The following is a 25796-nucleotide window of genomic DNA, read 5'->3' as shown; positions in this document are numbered from 1 at the left end:
TTGGTCTGTCTGGAGCTTCTTTCCAGTAAAACAATTACACAAGCAGCAACAAGGAGGCATACATTCACCATAGAGACATGAATATGTCCATCCATCTGTTTAATTAACATTTGCAGCATTAAAATATTTCAAAAGAGACTGAAGAACTCCTGTAATACAGTTTATTTATTTTTTTTCTATTATTTATGTCATTAGTTCTCTCCTTATAGGACAGAAAAACTTAAATTTGCTCTGAAATCGAACCTTTTCTTTAACAGCATTAACTTATAGCTGCAGCATTAACAGCTGATGTTGGCTCTTTATCTTTAATTTAAACAAAAATGGCAAGAGATTTCTCTAATGTTTTGCCTTAACTGCATTTAATTTTATTTGCCATTTTAACAGGCTGCACTATGAGACATTAGATTCAGACTTCCAGATTAACAGCAACCACAAGAATTTCACAGACAAACTCCTAGGAATCTTCCAGGTAGGAAAAATATTTTCATAAATGTCTGTATTTATAAGAAGCAAATTGGTTACTGGACAATGTTTCTTGTTTCTTTTACAAATATTTTTAATTACTGATTTTATAATTTGTACCAAAATGAACGTGGATTTGGTTGAGTTGTGTTATTTTATTTATTTATTTATTTTTTGCTTTGTAGGACCTTGAGAGCAAAATATTTAAATTTCTGAAGAATGAGCTGGAAAGGTTTAAGAAAATATTAAAAAAAGATAACACACAAAACTTTGTGAAGGATTTTAATGAGAACAGATGCAGTATCAAAGAAGCAGCTCTTGATCTCACGCTCTACTTCCTGAGAGAGATGAAGCAAGATGAAGCTGCTGATACTCTAGAAGGTAAGAGACACTGTTCGCTGCTTCCAGCGCTGTGTCAATCTGTTTTCTGTTTCACGATCACTGTTATGACCCCGAGGAAGATCATTTGTTGTTCATATGCCTCTCATATTATGTTCATAACCTGCCCTGTCTCTTCCAATAACAGACTTACTTTAGACTTCCACATTCTGCTCCGTACAAACCCAGAGACTAACCAATCTGTGTATTTTATTCCTGTGTTTAGATGAGCTGATCTTCATTCATCAGCTAAAATGTAGCCTAAAGAAGAAGTATCAATGTGTGTTTGAAGGAATTGCAAAGCAAGGTGACTCCACACTTCTGAATAACATCTACACAGATCTCTATATCACTCAGGGTTGTAGTGAACAGGTCAATACTGAACATGAGGTAAGACAGATTGAAGTTGCTTCCAGACGTCATGAATCGCAGGAGAGGCAGGTTGAATGCAAAAATTTGTTTGAAGCACCTGAACAAGACAAGCAGATCAAAACTGTACTGACAAAAGGAGTTGCTGGCATCGGAAAATCAGTCTCTGTGCAGAAGTTTGTTCTGGATTGGGCCGAAGGAAAAGAAAATCAAGATATCAGCTTCATATTTCCTCTTCCATTCAGAGAGATGAACTTAAAGGAGCAAGAAAAACTAAGTTTGATGGACCTTATAACTCAGTTTTTCCCAGAGACAAAAGGACTGAAGTTTACAAGAAGAAATCATTTCAAAGTCCTGTTTATTCTCGATGGATTGGATGAATGTCGACTTCCTGTAAACTTTAAGGATAATGAGACGTGGTTTGATGTATCATCACCAGCCTCTCTGGATGTTCTCCTAACGAACCTCATCAAGGGAAATCTGCTTCCTTCTGCTCTCATCTGGATCACCACCAGACCAGCAGCTGCCAGTAAGATTCCTCCTGACTGTATCGACCGGCTGACAGAGATACGAGGATTCAATGATGCACAAAAGGAGGAGTACTTCAGAAAAAGAATCACGGATGAGAATCAGGCCAAAGAAATCATTGATCATGTTAAACAATCAAAGAGTCTCTTTATCATGTGCCACATCCCAGTCTTCTGCTGGATTTCAGCCACTGTTCTCCAGAACATTTTAGAGGCAAAAAGAAATAATGTTGTGAAAAATAATCAGGCTGATGATGCCTCCAAAACACTGCAGGAGTCAAATACTGAAGACACTCCTAAGACTCTGACACAAATGTACACACACTTTCTCAGATTTCAGATCCAGCAGAGCAGACGAAAGTATGATGGAGAATACACACCAGATGTTTCCTGGGATAAAGATGCCATCTATTCACTGGGGAAACTGGCATTTGATCAGCTGGAAAGAAACAATGTGATCTTCTATGACACAGATCTGAAAGCCTGTGGTATTGACGTCTATAAGGCATCAGTGTACTCAGGCATGTGTACCCAGATCTTTAAGGAGGAAACAGGGATCGTTGTTGGTACCATGTACTGCTTTGTTCACTTGAGCATTCAAGAGTTTATTGCAGCTCTTTATGCACATCTGTTTCTAGTCATAAAGCAGAGAAGTATATTTGTTCATGAGTCTACAGAACATGAAAACAAAAGTGAAACCATGATTGATTTGCTCAAGACTGCAGTGGACAAGGCACTAGAGAGTGATAATGGACACCTGGATCTTTTTCTTCGATTCCTCCTTGGTTTGTCACTCCAGTCCAATCAGAGACTCTTACAGGGTCTGTTCACAGAGCGAAATGGAAATGACCAGAGCAAAAAAGAAATAGTCCAGTACATCAAGCAGAAATGTGAAGCTGATCTGTCTACAGAGAGATCCATCAATCTGTTCTACTGTCTGAATGAACTGAACGACCAAACTCTGGTGAAAGAGATTCAGACCCACCTTAGCAAAGGAAGTCTCTCATCTGCTGATCTTTCACCTGCCCAGTGGTCTGCTTTGGCCTTTGTGTTGTTGACATCAGAGGAGGAGCTGGAGGAGTTTGAGCTTCAGAAATTCAAGAAATCAGACGAGTGTCTCATTAGATTATCAGCAGTCATCAAAACCTCCAAAAGAGCTCTGTAAGTTCATATTTTTTTTTGCTTTCATCCTGAAAAATACATTTGTCTAGGGTTCCCATGCATCCTGGAAAACCTGGAAAATCAATTAGTGAAAACTTGTTCTGCAAAATTATTTTACAAATATTTTTGTGTTTTTCTTTAATTGTTTCAAGGAGAACAAAACGTTTCATTCTCAGCTAATGTTAGTAGATGGTTAGTCCATCAAATTTTTGCAGTAAATGTCAACAGATAATCAGCTACCTAGTGATTCTGTTTTTATTTTAATGTATAATTCCAGCCTTTCTGCAGTATCAGTAGAACCAAATACCGGATCAGTGTGGTATTCGCTGATAGGCTGCTGCTTTCAAACATTCCTGTGCATATTTATTGTGAGCATTGTGTTTTTACAACATCTTTTACAGCATTGTGCATTGTAGACGATGTTGAGCACATGATCGCAATGGTAAAGGTGTTTAATCAGAATTCACTCAGTAATAGGGCTGTCGCGATTCGTTGATTTTATTCGATTTTTAAAAATCTTCGACTTCATTTTGCTGGCGTCGACTAACCGGCAAAATACCGGAAGTGGCGCATTTCACGGATGAGAATCCATACTACTCAGTAATGCTTTTCTTTGAAACCATGGAAGTAGCACTTTCAAATGTATAATTCATTGTAATTAAAGCTATAGATGACATAGAATGCATTTGCTAAATACAAATAATAATTATATCTAATTATTCTGTAATCGTATTTCTCTTGTAGGCTAAATGATTGTGGCTTAACAGACAAAAGCTGTTCAGCTCTGGCTACAGTTCTTGGATCAGATTCCAGTCTGAAAGAGCTGAACATGAACAATAATAATCTGCAGGATTCAGGAGTGAAGCTGCTCTGCACTGGACTGCAAAATATGAAGTGCCATTTGGAGATACTGAGGTAAGTTTTGTGATTTGATCTGTCATTGACTAAACTGACACATTGTGCTATACTGTTTACAGAATGTATTTGGTTATGTTCAAGGTAGGGATAACTTAACATACATTTGATGGTTCATTTGTATCTGATAATGCATATATGTTTGTATATAATTGGATATCAAAAGCTAACATAAGCTGTTTTCAGGCTATTGTTATTTTTGTATTACATTTACTGATATAATATACTGTATGAGAGTTTAAGGTTTTCCTCTTGAAGTCTGGACAATTTTTATAGTTTGCTTAAAATAAGTATCCTCTAAAACAAACTACATGAATAATGAAAATGTTCTCTCATGATGAAAAAGAAAAAGTTAACTAGTAAAGTAAAAACATGTTATATAGCACTTTATACAATGCAGATAGTTTCAAAGCTGCTTTACAGGTATAAACAAGAAAATAGTGAATCAGTGATGAAAACAGAATTCAATTCTGCTGCAAAGTAACTCTAAAAAGACAATAGAAAATAGTCATTATTCAGTTAAAATCAGTTTAATGTTGATTCAGTTTGGTTCAGTAAATATGTAAAGTCCATCAATTTAAGAGTGAGTTTAATTAATTTATAAAGCAGCTGTGGAGAAAAACTGTGACAACATCAGCTCATTTCAGTTCTCATCCAATAATTTCTATTTTAGTATTTCATATAGTATATAGTTACATGCTATATGTTGGATATTTCTGTCAGGGCCACTATCATCAAACATAATGACAATTTAATGTAACAACATAATTCAGGATGAAGTCTGACTCAATGAGGAATATCAGAAGGCCAAGTCCTGACTGCTGAATAATACTGAATGGACCTTATATAAGGAAGTAGTGATAGGCTTTGTATTCCTATAGGTAGACGTGAATCAGCTGATGCTTAAATTATTAACCTCAGAGACCTCAAGATAATAGAGCAGCACTTTTAAATGTATAACTCATTGCCATTAATGATATACACCTATTATTAATTTACATATTTTAAGTTTTATTCAAGCATGCTAGTTTGTTTTATCTAGGAAATTTGAATCAATTAAATATACTGTGTATATATTAAAATTTTGTTCATGTAAAAATAATTGGTATAAATTAAATTTTTGTATTTAACAAATATTGCATGTATCTAACTCTGTGATTTGTTTTATTTCTCTTGTAGGCTAAATGATTGTGGCTTAACAGACAAAAGCTGTTCAGCTCTGGCTACAGTTCTTGGATCAGATACCAGTCTGAAAGAGCTGAACATGAGCAATAATAACCTGCAGGATTCAGGAGTGAAGCAGCTCTGCACTGGACTGAATAATATAAATTGCAAATTAGAGATAATGAGGTAAGTTTTGTGACAATCCCTTTTGTTTGGTTAGAATTCAGATCCATCTGTTAATGTCACAAATTCGGCTTATGAACTTCTGTTCACCTACCACCAGAGGTCACTCGCTCACCACATTGACTCTCACACCATGCATCACACTGGACTGCATTTCCCATCATCCATTGCACTGATAACACATACACAGCTGATTACACTGATTGCACACACAGCTGACTGCACTGATCACACACCCTACATAAACCATGGACTTCCTCTTCCTCTTTGCCGAGTATTGATCTGCGTTTAGCTCTCTTCTAGCGCTAGCTGCTTTACCGTGCCATTCTGTGTTTCTGTTCAGTTCCAGTGTTGTTCTGCGTTTATCACTCCCCTAGTGTTAGCTGCTATACGGAACCTGTTTGTTGTTTTCTAGTTTGTGTTCCCTGTATTTACCCCTGTCTCACCCTTTGGACTTTATTCCCCTGCCTGGATTATTGGTGTGTACCTGGATTAACTCTTTTTGCCTTGCCCTGTTGGATACTGTTCGCTGATCGTCGACCCACGCTTGCCCTCATACTTGTGGGTGCCAGAGAGTAATCTAGCAGCTGTGTTTTGCACTAGCTGCAGACAAGAGAGTGAAGACTGAGAAACACTGTAATAAAGTGAATTACAATAGTCTAAACGAGTTGTTACAAAAGCATGGATCACCGTTTGGAAGTTACTCTGTGATAAGAAAGTTGACAGATGAAAACCCGGGTTAAAGTTTTGAGTTCTGAAACTTACAGGATGTTTTTATAGTACACCGACCTGTTACATGTCAAAAGATCAGATCAAGGGAAATGTAATTTCTCAGTTCATGACCCTTTTCAGTAACTGTAAACTGAAGGATCTCAGGTGAGCTGATGTGTAAAATATTAAAGGTCTCTAGGCCTTTTGGATTCAGTTGTACACTAAATTACACAGTAAACTGACAAGGAACACAAATAATTAACTTAATGGATTAATATTGTAAAGGTAATTTCTAGAATAACACATTAATCAGTTGAATGTTACATTTTCATTTCTATTTTAGACTTTCAGACTGCAGTATTACTGAAGAAGGTTATAAAGCTCTGGCTTCAGCTCTGAGATCAAACCCTTCACACCTGATAGAGCTGGATCTCACAGGAAATGATCCTGGACAATCAGGAGTGAAGCAGCTCAGTGATTTACTACAGGATCCAAACTGTCAACTGAACACACTGAGGTGAGACGTGATGAAATAATGCAAAATAAATATGCAGGCAATTTATTTATAAAGAATATTTCATTAAAACACTGTGAAAGGGATGAATTTACAAAATGTTTTAGAGTCAGATGTTGTTTTTCAAGTTTATTTATGAAATGAAGTTTACTTCATCTTCTCTTCTGCAGGTTTTTGGGTCCTGCTGCAGATGAAGCCTGTCAGTATGTGACTGGAATTGTGGGTAAAAACCCGTTACTCCTGAGAGAGCTGAATCTGAGTGAACATGAACTAGGAGACACACGAGTGAATCAGATCGCTGCTCTACTGCAGGATAAACACTGTCAACTCAACTCACTGATGTACGTTTTTTCATTGTTACAAGGACACTTTTAAATTCTTGCTGCTGGGTATATTTTATGTGTCTTGTATAAGAGATTGCTGACTGAAATCATATGTGACTCATCACCAGTATTTGTCAACTGTCAGCTAAAACTGGTAAATATTCAGACTAAAACTGAAGTGTTTTCTCTTTATGCAGTCTGAATAACTGCTGTATCACAGAAGGAGGTTGTCATGTTCTGGCTGCAGCTCTAAACTCAAACCCTTCAAATCTGACAGAGCTGGATCTGAGTGAGAATAAACTAGGAAACCCAGGAATGAAGATCATCTTGACTCTGTTTGAAAATGTACAGTGTAGACTGGAAAAGCTGAAGTAAGTGTTTTAAAAGTGTATAACATTAATTACCCAGACTCTAGTGACCCACCACAGCTTCATAAATTTGAAAATATTTTACACTTCTCATCAGGACTGCACAATTAATCAAAATAAAATTGAAATTGTGATATGGGTTAGTGGAGTTATCAAATCACAAAAGGCTGCTATTTAATTAAATATACAGTCTGCAGTGCCACGTGCTTACGAGTGAAGTGCGTTTACATGTGAGCAGATCATGAGTTGGTATCAATAAATCCTGTCCTTCAACCAGTGCCCTCCGACATTTAGCATCCAGCACACTGGAAAAGAAGCGCCATGTCTTTAAAATTCACTTTGTTCATTCTTTAAGTGAACTTTTGCCTGCGCACTAGTGATTAGATTCACTGTTTTGAAGCTTGAACATCAGAATAGAGTACAGATGTCACATCCGGTGTGTAACGCCTGTGAGATCTGAGTCTGAGTCGCAGCGCTTGTTACTGGAGCTGCTGGAGACAAGGACTCAATTTGGCTTTTTTTAAAGGATAACAGTAGAGTTCAGTTCGCAGATATTTGTGAGGAAACAGCCTCTCTATTAATCTTTAACATGTTTACCACTAAATAATCATTTTGGACTGAGCTATATTTGGAAATAAAAACAAAATAAATGCTGGTACATAAGTTATGGAGAATTGTTTTATTTTTATTTTGTTTATTTGTAACTCCAAACTAAATTTGACTGACGTAAAACTGAAAGCATTCAATAATTCAGGATCAGATTTAATATGAAGTATATTTTAATCTAGATGGTTTTAATTAGATGTGGTTTTGGTAATCTTGATTTATTTCTGATATTTTTGTTTTGGCTAGTAGAAGTTCTGAATGGCTGTTAAAAATAATAATAATAATTGGTTGGTGAGCGAGTTATTTTGAGCTTATAACGTGAATTTAAAAGGTTCACTTAATTTTACATTAATGTAATTTCCAATATTTTTTTTGCAGATGTTAATAAATGTTAACAGATTTGTACAAGAAAGTCTTTATAAACCTGCTGTGAACTAAACACAGAAATGTAAAGGTCACTGTTCAGTTTTCCACCAAAATAAAAGCCTGAGGGCTTAATATTTGAAAGTAAAGAGATTAAGGCATAAATATCACAATAGTAAATTTATCATTCCATCCTTTAAAACTGAAATCCTTCTCCAAGCTGCTTGTTCTATGTAGTGTTGTAAGTATGGTTTAGGCTTAAGTATTGTACTGTAAAATACAAAATATTATTATATTTATCAAATAAATAATAATTTCACAGTATGATTATCATGAAAATCTCATATTGGTGGGTAAAAATAAAAGCTAAAGCTGCTATTAGCGTAATTGTATGTATATCTTAATTAGTTTTGTTCTGTCTTCTACAGGTTAAACTGCATCAGTATTACAGATGAAGGTTGTGCTGCTCTGGCATCAGCGTTTAATTCAAACCTCAGAGAGCTGGATCTGAGCAGGAATCAAATAAGAGACTCTGGAGTGACAGAAATCTCCAGTCTGCTGAGAAATTCACAGACACTACAGATACTCAGGTCTGAATCTGGTTAATCTAAACATGAATCAATGTAAAGCTCCAGCTGGTCTGTAAACTGGTGCTGTGTCTCAAGGAATGGGTCAGTAATGTCAAGTTGGTGAAGATACATTTATAAAATATTGACAAACAGATTGCTTTTTTGAGGTGATGGGAAATGTTAATATGTCTTTCTGTAGACTTTCAAACTGCAGTATCACTGAAGAAGGTTATAATAGTTGCAATCAAAATTATTCAACCCCTTTGACCTGCAAGACATTTTGCTGTATAGAACACAATTTTATGAAAACCATTCAACAAAGGCATCAGTAAAGTTGTAGAGAGAGTTTTTTTAAATACAATTTTAAGTGATTCTGAGAATGTAACATTGAATTCAAACTGGCTCTAAACATTAGTTCAAAATTATTCAACCCCCAACAATCTTTGGTTTTCACATTGGCACTGCTTACTTTAAATTCAACCAGATATTTTCAATGAGAATTAAATCTGGAGACTGAACAGGACACTCAATAACATTCTGTGACTGATCCCTGAAACAAGCAGAAGTAGATTTGGATTGCTGTCCTGCAGGAAAGTCCATTGATCATCAGATACAGTCTTTGCACCAAAGGCATCACAATTCTTGTCAAAATGGCCTGATACTTCAGAGAACCCATGATGCCCTACATACGGTCATGATTTCCACTCACGCTACAGTAAAGCAACCCCATAACAGGACTGATCCACCAAAGTCCCAGTTTGGTCACATCACTCCATAAAACATTCTTCCAGCGCTCCACAGATCTACCCAAATGAATTTTAGCAAGTTCAAGTCACCCTTTTGTTCTTCTTGGTCAAGAGTGGTATTCAGCAAGATGCCTCAACATGAAGGCCATTCTTGTCTAGTGTTTTTCTTACACACTGCATTGAAATGGTTTTCCTCCTTTCATTGGTTCATCTTGCAAGTCTTTGGCTGTACATTGCAGGCTTTTGTCAGTTGCTCTGATTAAACATTTTATGATATTATGCTTTTTCTTCAACACCCTCAAAGGTTTTCTGGTACAACACACTTAAAGCTAAGGAATAAGGCTGCGAGCTTTTAATGTCTTGGAAATCTTCATATAGTCTTAGACTTTCTAAAGTAATACAATTATTAATTCTATAGCTTTTGTGAGAGCTCTGTTGACTTTGCCATTTTTGCTACTGAACTTCAGCACACGCATGGGCTAACTGCATATGTGTGTGTAACAGCTTCTAAAGGCTTAATTGTGTTTTGAGAATTGTATTCCCCACCATATAAATAAGTGACTTAAAAACAGCAATGTTCAATAGGGGTTGAATAATTATGACATACCTGTGTTATTAAAATACTAAAAAATGACATTATATATTGACATTATCACTTTTAGTATGGCAGTGAACTGTTATAGATGCAATTTTGTATTTTATCCTGGATCTTCAGACAAGCTTGTATTTGTAAAGTAATGCAGTCTCTGAGGGGTTGAGTAAATTTGATTGCAACTGTAGGTTATAATTGTGGAAAATAATGCAGAAATTGCATTTGTTGTAGTTTATGTTCACCAATATAGAGCTTTACCCTGCTATACCATGAAAAGGGTCCGTTCAGGCCTAAGATTTTTATTTTATAGAACATGTACTTGTATGACAATCTGTGTTATAAGGAGGAATAACATCTTTTTTTAATAGACTTTCAGACTGCAGTATCACTGAAGAAGGTTATAAAGCTCTGTCTTCAGCTCTGAGATCAAACCCTTCACACCTGATAGAGCTGGATCTCACAGGAATGATCCTGGACAATCAGGAGTGAAGCAGCTCAGTGATTTACTGCAGGATCCAAACTGTCAACTGAAGACACTGAGGTGAGACGTGATGAAATAATGCAAAATAAATGATACGCAAGTGAATTAATTACCTTATGTATAAATATATTATATTTAGGGATGCACGATATTGGATTTTTGCCAAAATCCAATATGCAGATAATTTAACTCATTTTGGCCAATAGCCGATGCCGATATATAATTATTTTTAATTTTGGTTAGTTTTTAACAAGAACTTATTTGTTAGAATTAAACAACAATGAAGTTATTTTATAATGACAGTACATTGAAGATTTGAAAATAGCTATAAATAAACTATATATTAATCACTGCATTTTTTTTTTATCAGAATGATGCTGTTAACCTTAACATTTTATTTTATGATTTAAATGATCTAAGCAAAAGAGTTATAAAATTCAGAATTTTTAGAGCTCATAATTTGTTTAAAAAATATAACACATTACACATTAATGAATGAATAATTAAATATAAAATTATGTAATTTAAGTGTTATGTTTGTGTTTTTTGTCATGTACGCTATAACTTCTGACCTTTTAAATCAAAACAAAATCATGATTATGACATCAATTACTGCTTTATTTAATCATAAACGCAGTCTAAATATTATTTGTGTATTTCTTTCATTTTATTAGAAGTAGGCCGACAGCGCCCCCTACAGAATTAATACTCCTCACCGAGCGTGCGTTAGGACACTGATTCCAGGTATCCTGAGAGGATGGGCAATATAATTTATTTTATTACATTTCCTGAATCCAAACAAAACGGAGCAAAATATCCCTAATCATTCAACCCCAATCCAAATGAAGACAAAAACGTTTATTTTCTGGTTGTCATACAGTCATTAAGTTACAATGTTCATCTGCTCGAGCAGAACGTTAATGTTATCTTGTGCTTCAAGGTATCTCTGGCTAAAACTAGCAAACGTTAAAGTTAGTGAGTCCATGCTAATGTACAAACCTAAATAGTGGACTGTTCTCGTGTCTTGTACAGTGTAGGTCAAAAACACATAAACGAAGGTCTACATTTCACTGTTTCTTCATATTAAACTGGTTAAATGTACATTAATTTAATCGTACCCTGCGATACATGAACAGTGTTGATCCTGCATGTTGTCATCCGTGATCGTAATATGAGACTTCTCCCGCTTGCATTGTGATCTGTAAACCCTCGCTTCGAGTTACCCACCGTATTTATTTTAACATATTTTATAAATCCCTCCATGGAATATTTAATTCCCATTTGGTGGCCTTCTGTGTCCAAAATTGTGCAAAAACATCGTGGGACAAGGTTTTCACTGCAGCTGTCATTGTAAGACAGTGAGCAACTCCGTTTGTTTGTCCGAGGGAGCAACAGTAACTAAGGGGCGCGGAGCTTACTGATAGGTCAATTGTGAATTTCGTTTTTGTGAAAAGTGGGGACATCCCATAGGCGTAATGGTTTTTATACTGTACTTACTGTATGTGCTATTGCCCTACACCAACCCTACACCTAAACCTACTTACAGGAGACTTTCTGCTATTTCAGATTTTGTATGATTTATAAGCGTTTTGAAAAGTGGGGACATGGGTCAATGTCCTGAGATGTCACCTTCACCTTGTAATACCTATGTCATACCTTTGTCATTATACAAATCTATGTCCTGACTTTTCACAAAAACACACACACACACACACACACACACACACACACACACATTCAGTGCCTGAACCTGCAGTTCCTCTCATAATGAGCAGAATTGCTGTTGCATCAACAGACATCAGTTAAATAAAACTATCCAGAGATGATCTAAACCCAGATCATGTTCCCTGTTAGTGGATCAAGTGTTTGAATTCTGCTACATAGCAATAATAATAATAATAGTAGTAATAAGAAGATCCGGCATCAAAAGATCAACAAAATATATTGCTGTGAATGCTTAGCTGTCACAAGCTAGTTATCTCTTTGCTAACTTTCCTCATCTCCTGCTTAAAAGCCAGAAAGATCTTGAGATTTTTGAGAATCATGATCTAGTGAACTTTTGCCCCTGAGTTTCTTTTAAATAATTTTTTGACGCTTGTCTTTCTTTTAAAAAAATAAATAATAAATTTGTATTTAAATGTTCAACTGTTAACTTGAACTAGAGGTTTTAGTTACAAACAGTGTTTGATAATCTTTAAATGTTTTGTGATGAATTGAATTGAATCCTGCTTCATCTTCTCTTCTGCAGGTTTGTGGGTCCTGCTGCAGATGAAGCCTGTCAGTATGTGACTGGAATTGTGGGTAAAAACCCGTTACTCCTGAGAGAGCTGAAACTGAGTGAACATGAACTAGGAGACACACGAGTGAATCAGATCGCTGCTCTACTGCAGGATAAACACTGTCAACTCAACTCACTGATGTATGTTTTTTCATTGTTACAAGGACACTTTTAAATCTTGCTGCTGGGTGTTTTTTATGTGTCTTGTATAAGAGATTGCTGACTGAAATCATATGTGACTCATCACCAGTATTTGTCAACTGTCAGCTAAAACTGGTAAATATTCAGACTAAAACTGAAGTGTTTTCTCTTTATGCAGTCTGAATAACAGCTGTATCACAGAAGGAGGTTGTCATGTTCTGGCTGCAGCTCTAAACTCAAACCCTTCAAATCTGACAGAGCTGGATCTGAGTGAGAATAAACTAGGAAACCCAGGAATGAAGATCATCTTGACTCTGTTTGAAAATGTACAGTGTAGACTGGAAAAGCTGAAGTAAGTGTTTTAAAAGTGTATAACATTAATTACCCAGACTCTAGTGACCCACCACAGCTTCATAAATTTGAAAATATTTTACACTTCTCATCAGGACTGCACAATTAATCACAATAAAATGAAATTGTGATATGGGTTAGTGCAGTTATCAAATCACAAAAGGCTGCAATTTAATTAAATATACATTCTGCAGATATTTGTGAGGAAACAGCCTCTCTATTAATCTTTAACATGTTTACCACTAAATAATCATTTTGGACTGAGCTATATTTGGAAATAAAAACAAAATAAATGCTGGTACATAAGTTATGGAGAATTGTTTTATTTTTATTTAGTTTATTTGTAACTCCAAACTGAATTTGACTGACGTAAAACTGAAAGCATTCAATAATTCAGGATCAGATTTAATATGAAGTATATTTTAATCTAAGATGTGGTTTTGGTAATCTTGATTTATTTCTGATATTTTTGTTTTGGCTAGTAGAAGTTCTGAATGGCTGTTAAAAATAATAATAATAATTGGCTGGTGAGCGAGTTATTTTGAGCTTATGTGAATTTGAAAGGTTCACTTAATTTTACATTAATGTAATTTCCAATATTTTTTTGCAGATGATGTTAATAAATGTTAACAGATTTGTACAAGAAAGTCTTTATAAACCTGCTGTGAACTAAACACAGAAATTTAAAGGTCACTGTTCAGTTTTCCACCAAAATAAAAGCCTGAGGGCTTAATATTTGAAAGTAAAGAAATTAAGACATAAATATCACAATAGTAAATTTATCATTCCATCCTTCAAAACTGAAATCCTTCTCCAAGCTGCTTGTTCTGTGTAGTGTTGTAAGTATGGTTTAGGCTTAAGTATTGTACTGTAAAATACAAAATATTATTATATTTATCAAATAAATAATAATTTAACAGTATGATTATCATGAAAATCTCATATTGGTGGGTAAAAATAAAAGCTAAAGCTGCTATTAGCGTAATTGTATGTATATCTTAATTAGTTTTGTTCTGTCTTCTACAGGTTAAACTGCATCAGTATTACAGATGAAGGTTGTGCTGCTCTGGCATCAGCGTTTAATTCAAACCTCAGAGAGCTGGATCTGAGCAGGAATCAAATAAGAGACTCTGGAGTGACAGAAATCTCCAGTCTGCTGAGAAATTCACAGACACTACAGATACTCAGGTCTGAATCTGGTTAATCTAAACATGAATCAATGTAAAGCTCCAGCTGGTCTGTAAACTGGTGCTGTGTCTCAAGGAATGGGTCAGTAATGTCAAGTTGGTGAAGATACATTTATAAAATATTGACAAACAGATTGCTTTTTTGATGTGATGGGAAATGTTAATATGTCTTTCTGTAGACTTTCAAACTGCAGTATCACTGAAGAAGGTTATAATAGTTGCAATCAAAATTATTCAACCCCTTTGACCTGCAAGACATTTTGCTGTATAGAACACAATTTTATGAAAACCATTCAACAAAGGCATCAGTAAAGTATTAGAGAGAGTTTTTTTAAATACAATTTTAAGTGATTCTGAGAATGTAACATTGAATTCAAACTGGCTCTAAACATTAGTTCAAAATTATTCAACCCCCAACAATCTTTGGATTTCACATTGGCACTGCTTACTTTAAATTCAACCAGATATTTTCAATGAGAATTAAATCTGGAGACTGAACAGGACACTCAATAACATTCTATGACTGATCCCTGAAACAAGCAGAAGTAGATTTGGATCGCTGTCCTGCAGGAAAGTCCATTGATCATCAGATACAGTCTTTGCACCAAAGGCATCACAATTCTTGTCAAAATGGCCTGATACTTCAGAGAACCCATGATGCCCTACATACGGTCATGATTTCCACTCACGCTACAGTAAAGCAACCCCATAACAGGACTGATCCACCAAAGTCCCAGTTTGGTCACATCACTCCATAAAACATTCTTCCAGAACTCCACAGATCTACCCAAATGAATTTTAGCAAGTTCAAGTCACCCTTTTGTTCTTCTTGGTCAAGAGTGGTATTCAGCAAGATGCCTCAACATGAAGGCCATTCTTGTCTAGTGTTTTTCTTACACACTGCATTGAAATGGTTTTCCTCCAAATAATAATAATAATAATAATAATAATAATAATAATAATAATAATAATAATAATAATAATAATAATAATAATAATAATAATAATAATAATAATAATAATAATAATAATAATAATAATAATAATAATAATAATAATAATAATAATAATAATAATTGGCTGGTGAGCGAGTTATTTTGAGCTTATGTGAATTTGAAAGGTTCACTTAATTTTACATTAATGTAATTTCCAATATTTTTTTGCAGATGATGTTAATAAATGTTAACAGATTTGTACAAGAAAGTCTTTATAAACCTGCTGTGAACTAAACACAGAAATTTAAAGGTCACTGTTCAGTTTTCCACCAAAATAAAACCCTGAGGGCTTAATATTCGAAAGTAAAGAGATTAAGACATAAATATCACAATAGTAAATTTATCATTCCATCCTTCAAAACTGAAATCCTTCTCCAAGCTGCTTGTTCTATGTAGTGTTGTAAGTATGGTTTAGGCTTAAGTATTGTACTGTAAAATACAAAATATTATTATATTTATCAAATAAATAATAATTTCACAGTATGATTATCATGAAAATCTCATATTGGTGGGTAAAAATAAAAGCTAAAGCTGCTATTAGCGTAATTGTATGTATATCTTAATTAGTTTTGTTCTGTCTTCTACAGGTTAAACTGCATCAGTATTACAGATGAAGGTTGTGCTGCTCTGGCATCAGCGTTTAATTCAAACCTCAGAGAGCTGGATCTGAGCAGGAATCAAATAAGAGACTCTGGAGTGACAGAAATCTCCAGTCTGCTGATAAATTCACAGACACTACAGATACTCAGGTCTGAATCTGGTTAATCTAAACATGAATCAATGTAAAGCTCCAGCTGGTCTGTAAACTGGTGCTGTGTCTCAAGGAATGGGTCAGTAATGTCAAGTTGGTGAAGATACATTTATACAATATTGACAAACAGATTGCTTTTTTGATGTGATGGGAAATGTTAATATGTCTTTCTGTAGACTTTCAAACTGCAGTATCACTGAAGAAGGTTATAATAGTTGCAATCAAAATTATTCAACCCCAAAATCTTTGGTTTTCACATTGGCACTGCTTACTTTAAATTCAACCAGATATTTTCAATGAGAATTAAATCTGGAGACTGAACAGGACACTCAATAACATTCTATGACTGATCCCTGAAACAAGCAGAAGTAGATTTGGATTGCTGTCCTGCAGGAAAGTCCATTGATCATCAGATACAGTCTTTGCACCAAAGGCATCACAATTCTTGTCAAAATGGCCTGATACTTCAGAGAACCCATGATGCCCTGCATACGGTCATGATTTCCACTCACGCTACAGTAAAGCAACCCCATAACAGGACTGATCCACCAAAGTCCCAGTTTGGTCACATCACTACATAAAACATTCTTCCAGAACTCCACAGATCTACCCAAATGAATTTTAGCAAGTTCAAGTCACCCTTTTGTTCTTCTTGGTCAAGAGTGGTATTCAGCAAGATGCCTCAACATGAAGGCCATTCTTGTCTAGTGTTTTTCTTACACACTGCATTGAAATGGTTTTCCTCCTTTCATTGGTTCATCTTGCAAGTCTTTGGCTGTACATTGCAGGCTTTTGTCAGTTGCTCTGATTAAACATTTTATGATATTATGCTTTTTCTTCAACACCCTCAAAGGTTTTCTGGTACAACACACTTAAAGCTAAGGAATAAGGCTGCAAGCTTTTAATGTCTTGGAAATCTTCATATAGTCTTAGACTTTCTAAAGTAATACAATTATTTATTCTATAGCTTTTGTGAGAGCTCTGTTGACTTTGCCATTTTTGCTACTGAACTTCAGCACACGCATGGGCTAACTGCATATGTGTGTGTAACAGCTTCTAAAGGCTTAATTGTGTTTTGAGAATTTTATTCTCCACCATATAAATAAGTGACTTAAAAACAGCAATGTTGAATAGGGGTTGAATAATTATGACATACCTCTGTTATTAAAATACTAAAAAATGACATTATATATTGACATTATCGCTTTTAGTATGGCAGTGAACTGTTATAGATGCAATTTTGTATTTTATTCTGGATCTTCAGACAAGCTTGTATTTGTAAAGTAATGCAGTCTCTGAGGGGTTGAGTAAATTTGATTGCAACTGTAGGTTATAATTGTGGAAAATAATGCAGAAATTGCATTTGTTGTAGTTTATGTTCACCAATATAGAGCTTTACCCTGCTATACCATGAAAAGGGTCTGTTCAGGCCTAAGATTTTTATTTTATAGAACATGTACTTGTATGACAATCTGTGTTATAAGGAGGAATAACATCTTTTTTTTCTTTTCTTTTTTTTTAAATAGACTTTCAGACTGCAGTATCACTGAAGAAGGTTATAAAGCTCTGTCTTCAGCTCTGAGATCAAACCCTTCACACCTGATAGAGCTGGATCTCACAGGAAATGATCCTGGACAATCAGGAGTGAAGCAGCTCAGTGATTTACTGCAGGATCCAAACTGTCAACTGAAGACACTGAGGTGAGACGTGATGAAATAATGCAAAATAAATGATACGCAAGTGAATTAATTACCTTATGTATAAATATATTATATTTAGGGATGCACGATATTGGATTTTTGCCGAAATCCAATATGCAGATAATTTAACTAATTTTGGCCAATAGCCGATGCCGATATATAATTATTTTTAATTTTGGTTAGTTTTTAACAAGAACTTATTTGTTAGAATTAAATCTGGAGACTGAACAGGACACTCAATAACATTCTGTGACTGATCCCTGAAACAAGCAGAAGTAGATTTGGATTGCTGTCCTGCAGGAAAGTCCATTGATCATCAGATACAGTCTTTGCACCAAAGGCATCACAATTCTTGTCAAAATGGCCTGATACTTCAGAGAACCCATGATGCCCTACATACGGCCATGATTTCCACTCACGCTACAGTAAAGCAACCCCATAACAGGACTGATCCACCAAAGTCCCAGTTTGGTCACATCACTACATAAAACATTCTTCCAGAACTCCACAGATCTACCCAAATGAATTTTAGCAAGTTCAAGTCACCCTTTTGTTCTTCTTGGTCAAGAGTGGTATTCAGCAAGATGCCTCAACATGAAGGCCATTCTTGTCTAGTGTTTTTCTTACACACTGCATTGAAATGGTTTTCCTCCTTTCATTGGTTCATCTTGCAAGTCTTTGGCTGTACATTGCAGGCTTTTGTCAGTTGCTCTGATTAAACATTTTATGATATTATGCTTTTTCTTCAACACCCTCAAAGGTTTTCTGGTACAACACACTTAAAGCTAAGGAATAAGGCTGCGAGCTTTTAATGTCTTGGAAATCTTCATATAGTCTTAGACTTTCTAAAGTAATACAATTATTTATTCTATAGCTTTTGTGAGAGCTCTGTTGACTTTGCCATTTTTGCTACTGAACTTCAGCACACGCATGGGCTAACTGCATATGTGTGTGTAACAGCTTCTAAAGGCTTAATTGTGTTTTGAGAATTTTATTCTCCACCATATAAATAAGTGACTTAAAAACAGCAATGTTGAATAGGGGTTGAATAATTATGACATACCTCTGTTATTAAAATACTAAAAAATGACATTATATATTGACATTATCGCTTTTAGTATGGCAGTGAACTGTTATAGATGCAATTTTGTATTTTATTCTGGATCTTCAGACAAGCTTGTATTTGTAAAGTAATGCAGTCTCTGAGGGGTTGAGTAAATTTGATTGCAACTGTAGGTTATAATTGTGGAAAATAATGCAGAAATTGCATTTGTTGTAGTTTGTTCACCAATATAGAGCTTTACCCTGCTATACCGTGAAAAGGGTCCGTTCAGGCCTAAGATTTTTATTTTATAGAACATGTACTTGTATGACAATCTGTGTTATAAGGAAGAATAACATCTTTTTTAATAGACTTTCAGACTGCAGTATCACTGAAGAAGGTTATAAAGCTCTGTCTTCAGCTCTGAGATCAAACCCTTCACACCTGATAGAGCTGGATCTCACAGGAATGATCCTGGACAATCAGGAGTGAAGCAGCTCAGTGATTTACTGCAGGATCCAAACTGTCAACTGAAGACACTGAGGTGAGACGTGATGAAATAATGCAAAATAAATGATACGCAAGTGAATTAATTACCTTATGTATAAATATATTATATTTAGGGATGCACGATATTGGATTTTTGCCGAAATCCAATATGCAGATAATTTAACTAATTTTGGCCAATAGCCGATGCCGATATATAATTATTTTTAATTTTGGTTAGTTTTTAACAAGAACTTATTTGTTAGAATTAAACTGTAGAGGCTATCCTATAAGCCTCGGCATGGATGGCATGGTGTTCTCAACTCATAGCGGACAAAACTTAAATCCAGGCATTAGCTCTCTTTGGGTGGTGTTCCTGTTTATTATAAAAGGTAGAAAATATATTTTTCATAAAATGGTACTTCACCCAGTGCTAATAAAGTGCTGTTGTGCTGTCTGGTAAGAACCGTGTGTTCCCCACCATCCACACCTTTCCCTAACTAATTACCACACCTGTAAATATACCTAACTCCCAGTGACGTGCCACCCCCAGTGCAATACTCCCCCAAGTGGCTAAAATAAGTAATAACTAAATTAACTTATCTAAAAGGTGAATATAAATGGCTCCTACATAAACAACAATGAAGTTATTTTATAATGACAGTACATTGAAGATTTGAAAATAGCTATAAATAAACTATATATTAATCACTGCATTTTTTTTTTATCAGAATGATGCTGTTAACCTTAACATTTTATTTTATGATTTTTAAATGATCTAAGCAAAAGAGTTATAAAATTCAGAATTTTTAGAGCTCATAATTTGTTAAAAAAAATATAACACATTACACATTAATGAATGAATAATTAAATATAAAATTATGTAATTTAAGTGTCATGTTTTTTTTGTCATGTAAGCTATAACTTCTGACCTTTTAAATCAAAACAAAATCATGATTATGACATCAATTACTGCTTTATTTAATCAAACACAGTCTAAATATTATTTGTGTATTTTCCTTTCATTTTATTAGAAGTAGGCCGACAGCGCCCCCTACAGAATTAATACTCCTCACCGAGCGTGCGTTAGGACACTGATTCCAGGTATCCTGAGAGGATGGGCAATATAATTTATTTTATTACATTTCCTGAATCCAAACAAAACGGAGCAAAATATCCCTAATCATTCAACCCCAATCCAGATGAAGACAAAAACGTTCATTTTCTGGTTGTCATACAGTCATTAAGTTACAATGTTCATCTGCTCGAGCAGAACGTTAATGTTATCTTGTGCTTCAGCAAGGTATCTCTGGCTAAAACTAGCTAACGCTAAAGTTAGTGAGTCCATGCTAATGTACAAACCTTAATAGTGGACTGTTCTCGTGTCTTGTACAGTGTAGGTCAAAAACACATAAACGAAGGTCTACATTTCACTGTTTCTTCATATTAAACTGGTTAAATGTACATTAATTTAATCGTACCCTGCGATACATGAACAGTGTTGATCCTGCATGTTGTCATCCGTGATCGTAATATGAGACTTCTCCCGCTTGCATTGTGATCTGTAAGTAGTAAGTAGCCGCCAGCAAATGACAAAATGATTAATTGCTTTGACCTTTCGTGACCTCATAATATTATTATTAATAATAATAATAATATCCATATGTGCCCCTTTGATCTCATAACAAGTTTCGGATGCGGAAATCGGTCAAGCGTGAAACTCCGGCGTCATCCGGGAAGAGCTATGTTATCCGGTGGTGGAAAAAAACATAAATGAGCTGTCAAGTATTGTTTTGAAGATATTATGCCCCGTTTTGAATCTTTCTCATGGAAACATCTGTGTGACGAGCGAGCGCCCCTCCCATCTGCGGTGCGCGTATCAGGTTGCGTTCTGAGGCGCGCGCTCTCTCTCTCTCTCTCTCTCTCACCGCTAGCGCAAGCATACCTAAATGTCTGAAGTTCTTATATTTTAAATTATTTTACATCAGTCACCTAAAGTTTCTTATTTTATTCATCCTCTTCAAAATTGTGCCCCACCGCTCACTGTGTGATGAAACATGCAAAGTTGAATTCCCTTTCAGAAATTCGATCCAGAGACCCATCGTCTGTTTAGACAGATGCAACCGTGGACAGCGTAATTTACGGTTTTGTTTTAGGAAGCTTGTTTAAATAACAGTTCTAGGCGTCTGTTTCTGGTAGCCGCGACAAAATAAATATTTATAATTAGACATGGTCACGAACAATTTAGCGGTAATCTTACACAGGAACAAGCAGTCACAATTGATCAATTTTATGGGGTGTTACACATGTCGCTATCCTCTCTCTCTCTCTCTCTCTCTCTCTCTCTCTCTGTCAATTTTCAATTCAATTCAATTCAGCTTGTGTTGACTGTGTAACACAATGTTACCAAAGCATTGACGTATGTATATATAACAACAACAACAACATAAATAACAACCTAAATAACAATAAAATACATCTAAATAAATGAAAAGATAAAGTAAGTCAGTTTCAAGTTAATCATGTTTAACATCTAACATTGTGAATGGTCAGTGTTGGGCTAGTTACTCAAAGAATGTCATATATTACTCATTACTAGTTACTCCTTTCAAAAGTAATATTGTTACTTTACTTATTACTTTCTGGCAACAGTAATTAGTCACACTACTAGTTACATTACGATTTTCTTCACGCCCCACAGAAGCTGTAACTGTGTATCTTCCACATAAAATTCTTCTACAATGTTACTAACAACATATTTCTGCCTCATCATTTGACCAAAATCCACATCGGATCGCAGTCAGAAGTTATTACAAACACTCAATAACGATCGATAGTGGCATTCGAGTAGAAGTCTTGTATTCATCTCATTAATTGTCATGTATAGCTTGAAGTAATTTTTCCGTTACCCATATGTGATTAAATTTTGTTATGTATTTGATCAAATCACATGAGTTTGTAAGAAACTGTTTAATTTTCCAAAAATATTTGTAATTATATTAATATAATGTACCACATGCTGATCAGAGGGATGTAATGCCAGAGTAAAGTAAAGCCACAACTTACACAACAGATCTTTTTTCCTGACAAAATCAATATAATGCAATATTTCTATCTGCTGAATGTAAGCTTTTCCATATTCCAAGTTTGCCTGCTGCACTGGGGACATCACATGCATGTGCGAGTCGTGAAAATTATGAAAATAAATCTAGGAATTATTTGATTGTTAGATTTTAAATCAGCGGGGTTGAGGCATCAAAAGTAACTAAGTAACTAAGCTGTTTTATGGAAAGTAACTGTAATATTATTACTGAAATCTTATTAGTAATTAGTTACACCACTAGTTACTGCAAAAAGTAATATTATTACAGTAACTAAATTACTAGTAACTAGTTACTGCCCAGCACTGTGAATGGTTAATACATATTTAGCAGCTAGTGCAGCTGTGTTATCATCTTCTCCAAGTAAGAAGGGCATTTTCTCAGTATCATTAAGTTCAGTAAATGATGAAATCAATGCTTCAAATCTGGGGAGAAATGTTTCCCTCACATTGTGATATTTAGGACACATCAGCAGAAAGTGTTTCTCGTTCTCTGTTTGCTGTAGATCACAGTGTCTACAGATCCTCTGCTCTCACTCTGTCCGTGTTTGTCTATGTCTTCCTCTCTCTATTTCTAAATCATGGTTAGTTCAGCTGTATTTGGAGAGGATTTGTCTTTCTGTAAATGGATTAATCAATAAATAATTGGCAAATTTAGTAGTTCTAGTTCTGAGTTCTAGTTTAGGTTGAGATTCTGCTGAGGTTTCATTGGCGAGGAGGGATTTATATCGGACTGAATCAGGATCAGATCTATGGAGGTGATTCCAGAACTGAACACATCTCTTCTGGATCTCAATCGCAGTAAACTTTTTTATTTTTAATTTAAAAAAAGTTATGCTTGCGGGTACAATCATTTGGAGTATTACTACACTCCATAGACAAAATCATTTTTTACTGTACGCCTACCAAAATTCTGCTACAACCATTTTTAATAAAATATTGTTTGCAAGCTATCTTAATTATGAGGACTCAAGAAGCTAAAGAGAGACTTATTTCTATTTTAAAGAATATGGAAATATATAATTATATGACCGCATGCTACTACCATGTTACGAAAGCAAATCATTCATCATTCATTTTAATCAAGTATTCAACATTTAAGTTTATTGAACTTATAAAACACATCATAGTAACAAAGCAATGCAAATCATTTATCATACATTTTAATCATATATTTCAACAATTACTTAAGTTCACTGAACTTATAAAACTTTGATTATTATGAATTATGACGACTCAAGAAATTGCATCATAAACCACAGTGTTATATCAGTGTAGAACCCATGTCACTATACAAATTTGTGTTCTGATAAATCATATAAACAAGTAAGCGCATACATAAACATTTCAAGAACATGTGTGTTCAGCCTGCTGGCATATTAATGTAGCCCAGTTTGTGCTGAATACAGCATAATCAGACTTTGGCCATTAATATGTTTTAAGATACTGAAAAACACAAACCCAAAACACCCAGAGAATTATATATCATAGTAACAAACATGTTACTAAAGCAAATCATTCATCATTTTAAGCGTATTTAGCATTTATTTTATATATTTATTAAGCTTATTAACATTATAAAACAACATACTAAAGCAAATCATTCATCATACATTTTAAACACATATTCAGCATTTATTTAAATTTATTGAACTTATAAAACACATCATTCTTGTCTTTTAAAGATGTCAATAAATAAAATGTGATTAACATACTATATAAAAATAAACATTTACAATAGTCAGGCTAGGTGACAATAAAATCTTACATTTTTCTGTGAACAATGATGTCCATACTGGGAATTAAAGATTTCCAAAATAAAATAAAAATAAAATAAAAATAAAATAAAAATAAAAAGTTTAGGTTATAAACATTATTAAATAAAACAAAACTCGCAACTCCTCTAATGTGAAACTGAGGGTCTGCTTTAGACACTCAAAGAGAAGGAGGGTCGAGTTACTGACCAGATGATCTGAGATGTTATCCTTTTTTCTTTTTCTTTTTCCAGAGTGAATGAAGACATTTAAGAGTTTAAATAAGATCTTTCAAAATTAAATGACTGTTTAAATGAAATCTTAAAAGTTTTAAATAACATCTTTTATTTTTTACTTGTAAATTAAACCTAAATTATGATTTTTATTCAACAGTACGTGTTCAAAAACTTAGTTGAACCTTTTAAAGGAGACTTGTACTTAGTTTATTTGATTTCAAAACATATTCCAGCTTAAAAGGTGAAATAAAATGTTTCCTATTCTTAGAGTATTACTAGGGTGAGCCTGTGATCTAGTTCGGCACTTTATGGTCGTACTTTTCTGAACGCTCTTTATCAGCAGGGTGAAACATACCCTTAGCTGAAAATATACTATTGGTTGTCTACTAAGAAACATATGTAGACAGACCATATGACGATGTAACATCTTGCCTGATGGTCACGTGATTTGAAGGGTCACGCAATAACATTCCAGCTCATTTAAAATGTTTGTTTAAGTCAATTACAGACATGTGAAAAGTCTTTACAAAATCGATCATGTCACCATGGCACACATTCTTTGGAGTTGTAAACTACTCTTGAATGAATCCGCACATGTGAGGAACACCTTATGCGGTGCAATGGGTCCCCTGAGAATATTTAATTTGCTTTAAAAGCACAGAACAAGCTAAACGAATGTCAGACGGTATGAAATTATCTACGTTATTAAAACCTATCTACAATATGTATTAAACATATGCTTTGTTGTTAAGACTGCTTATTAATAGTGGTGATACTGATGTTAAGTTTTAACGGTTCACAAGTCTCATAAATCTATATCATTTTCATTTATACATTTATTACTTTTCTTATTTTTACAAAGGTTTCAATTCCTAGTAAATATAAGGGCAAAACATGATATTACAAAATAAATCATGTTGACAAAGTGGTTGTTGCAGTGTTTTTAAAATTGGATTATTTAAAAAATAATCCAAACAGATCCACACACACACACACACACACACACACACACACACACACACACACACACACACACGCACACGCACACACACACACACACACACACGCACACACACACACACACACACACGCAGGATGATGTCATTCAGGAAGGTCAACAGTTCAGGTCGGCATATGCAAGCTAGTTTTCAAACTTTTCCCCCCAAAATCAATTATTTCTATAATACTTGCTGATTTTAAAGCACAAACTTACTTTAAAGGTTGAATAAAAGGTTACCAAATGTAGTTTCATACCCGTTGTGTTCTAACAAAATCATTAATCGGTTCTCTTTGTTTTATACGATTTACTTGTATTACTGCACAAAGGTTCCGCTACTTTTATA

General features: G+C 34.7%; 1 protein-coding gene across 1 annotated transcript in view; it reads left to right on the top strand.

The window, feature by feature from the left end:
* The first annotated feature begins 672 nt into the window (after positions 1-672).
* LOC131530192 (NACHT, LRR and PYD domains-containing protein 3-like) overlaps positions 673-25796 on the top strand; it is a 40030-nt gene continuing 14906 nt past the window's right edge. The window contains 9 exon segments of the mRNA XM_058760356.1: positions 673-843; positions 1067-2897; positions 3642-3812; positions 4992-5162; positions 6214-6387; positions 6555-6725; positions 8813-8841; positions 14258-14390; positions 17662-17842. Coding sequence (XP_058616339.1) covers positions 810-843; positions 1067-2897; positions 3642-3812; positions 4992-5162; positions 6214-6387; positions 6555-6725; positions 8813-8841; positions 14258-14390; positions 17662-17842 — 2895 coding nt within the window. The 5' untranslated portion in view covers positions 673-809.

This window comes from Onychostoma macrolepis, chromosome 22 (assembly GCF_012432095.1).
Source record: "Onychostoma macrolepis isolate SWU-2019 chromosome 22, ASM1243209v1, whole genome shotgun sequence".
Taxonomy (NCBI): Eukaryota; Metazoa; Chordata; class Actinopteri; order Cypriniformes; family Cyprinidae; genus Onychostoma; species Onychostoma macrolepis.
The sequence above is the reverse complement of the archived record's forward strand: the minus strand, read 5'-3'. Positions and strand labels throughout refer to the sequence as shown.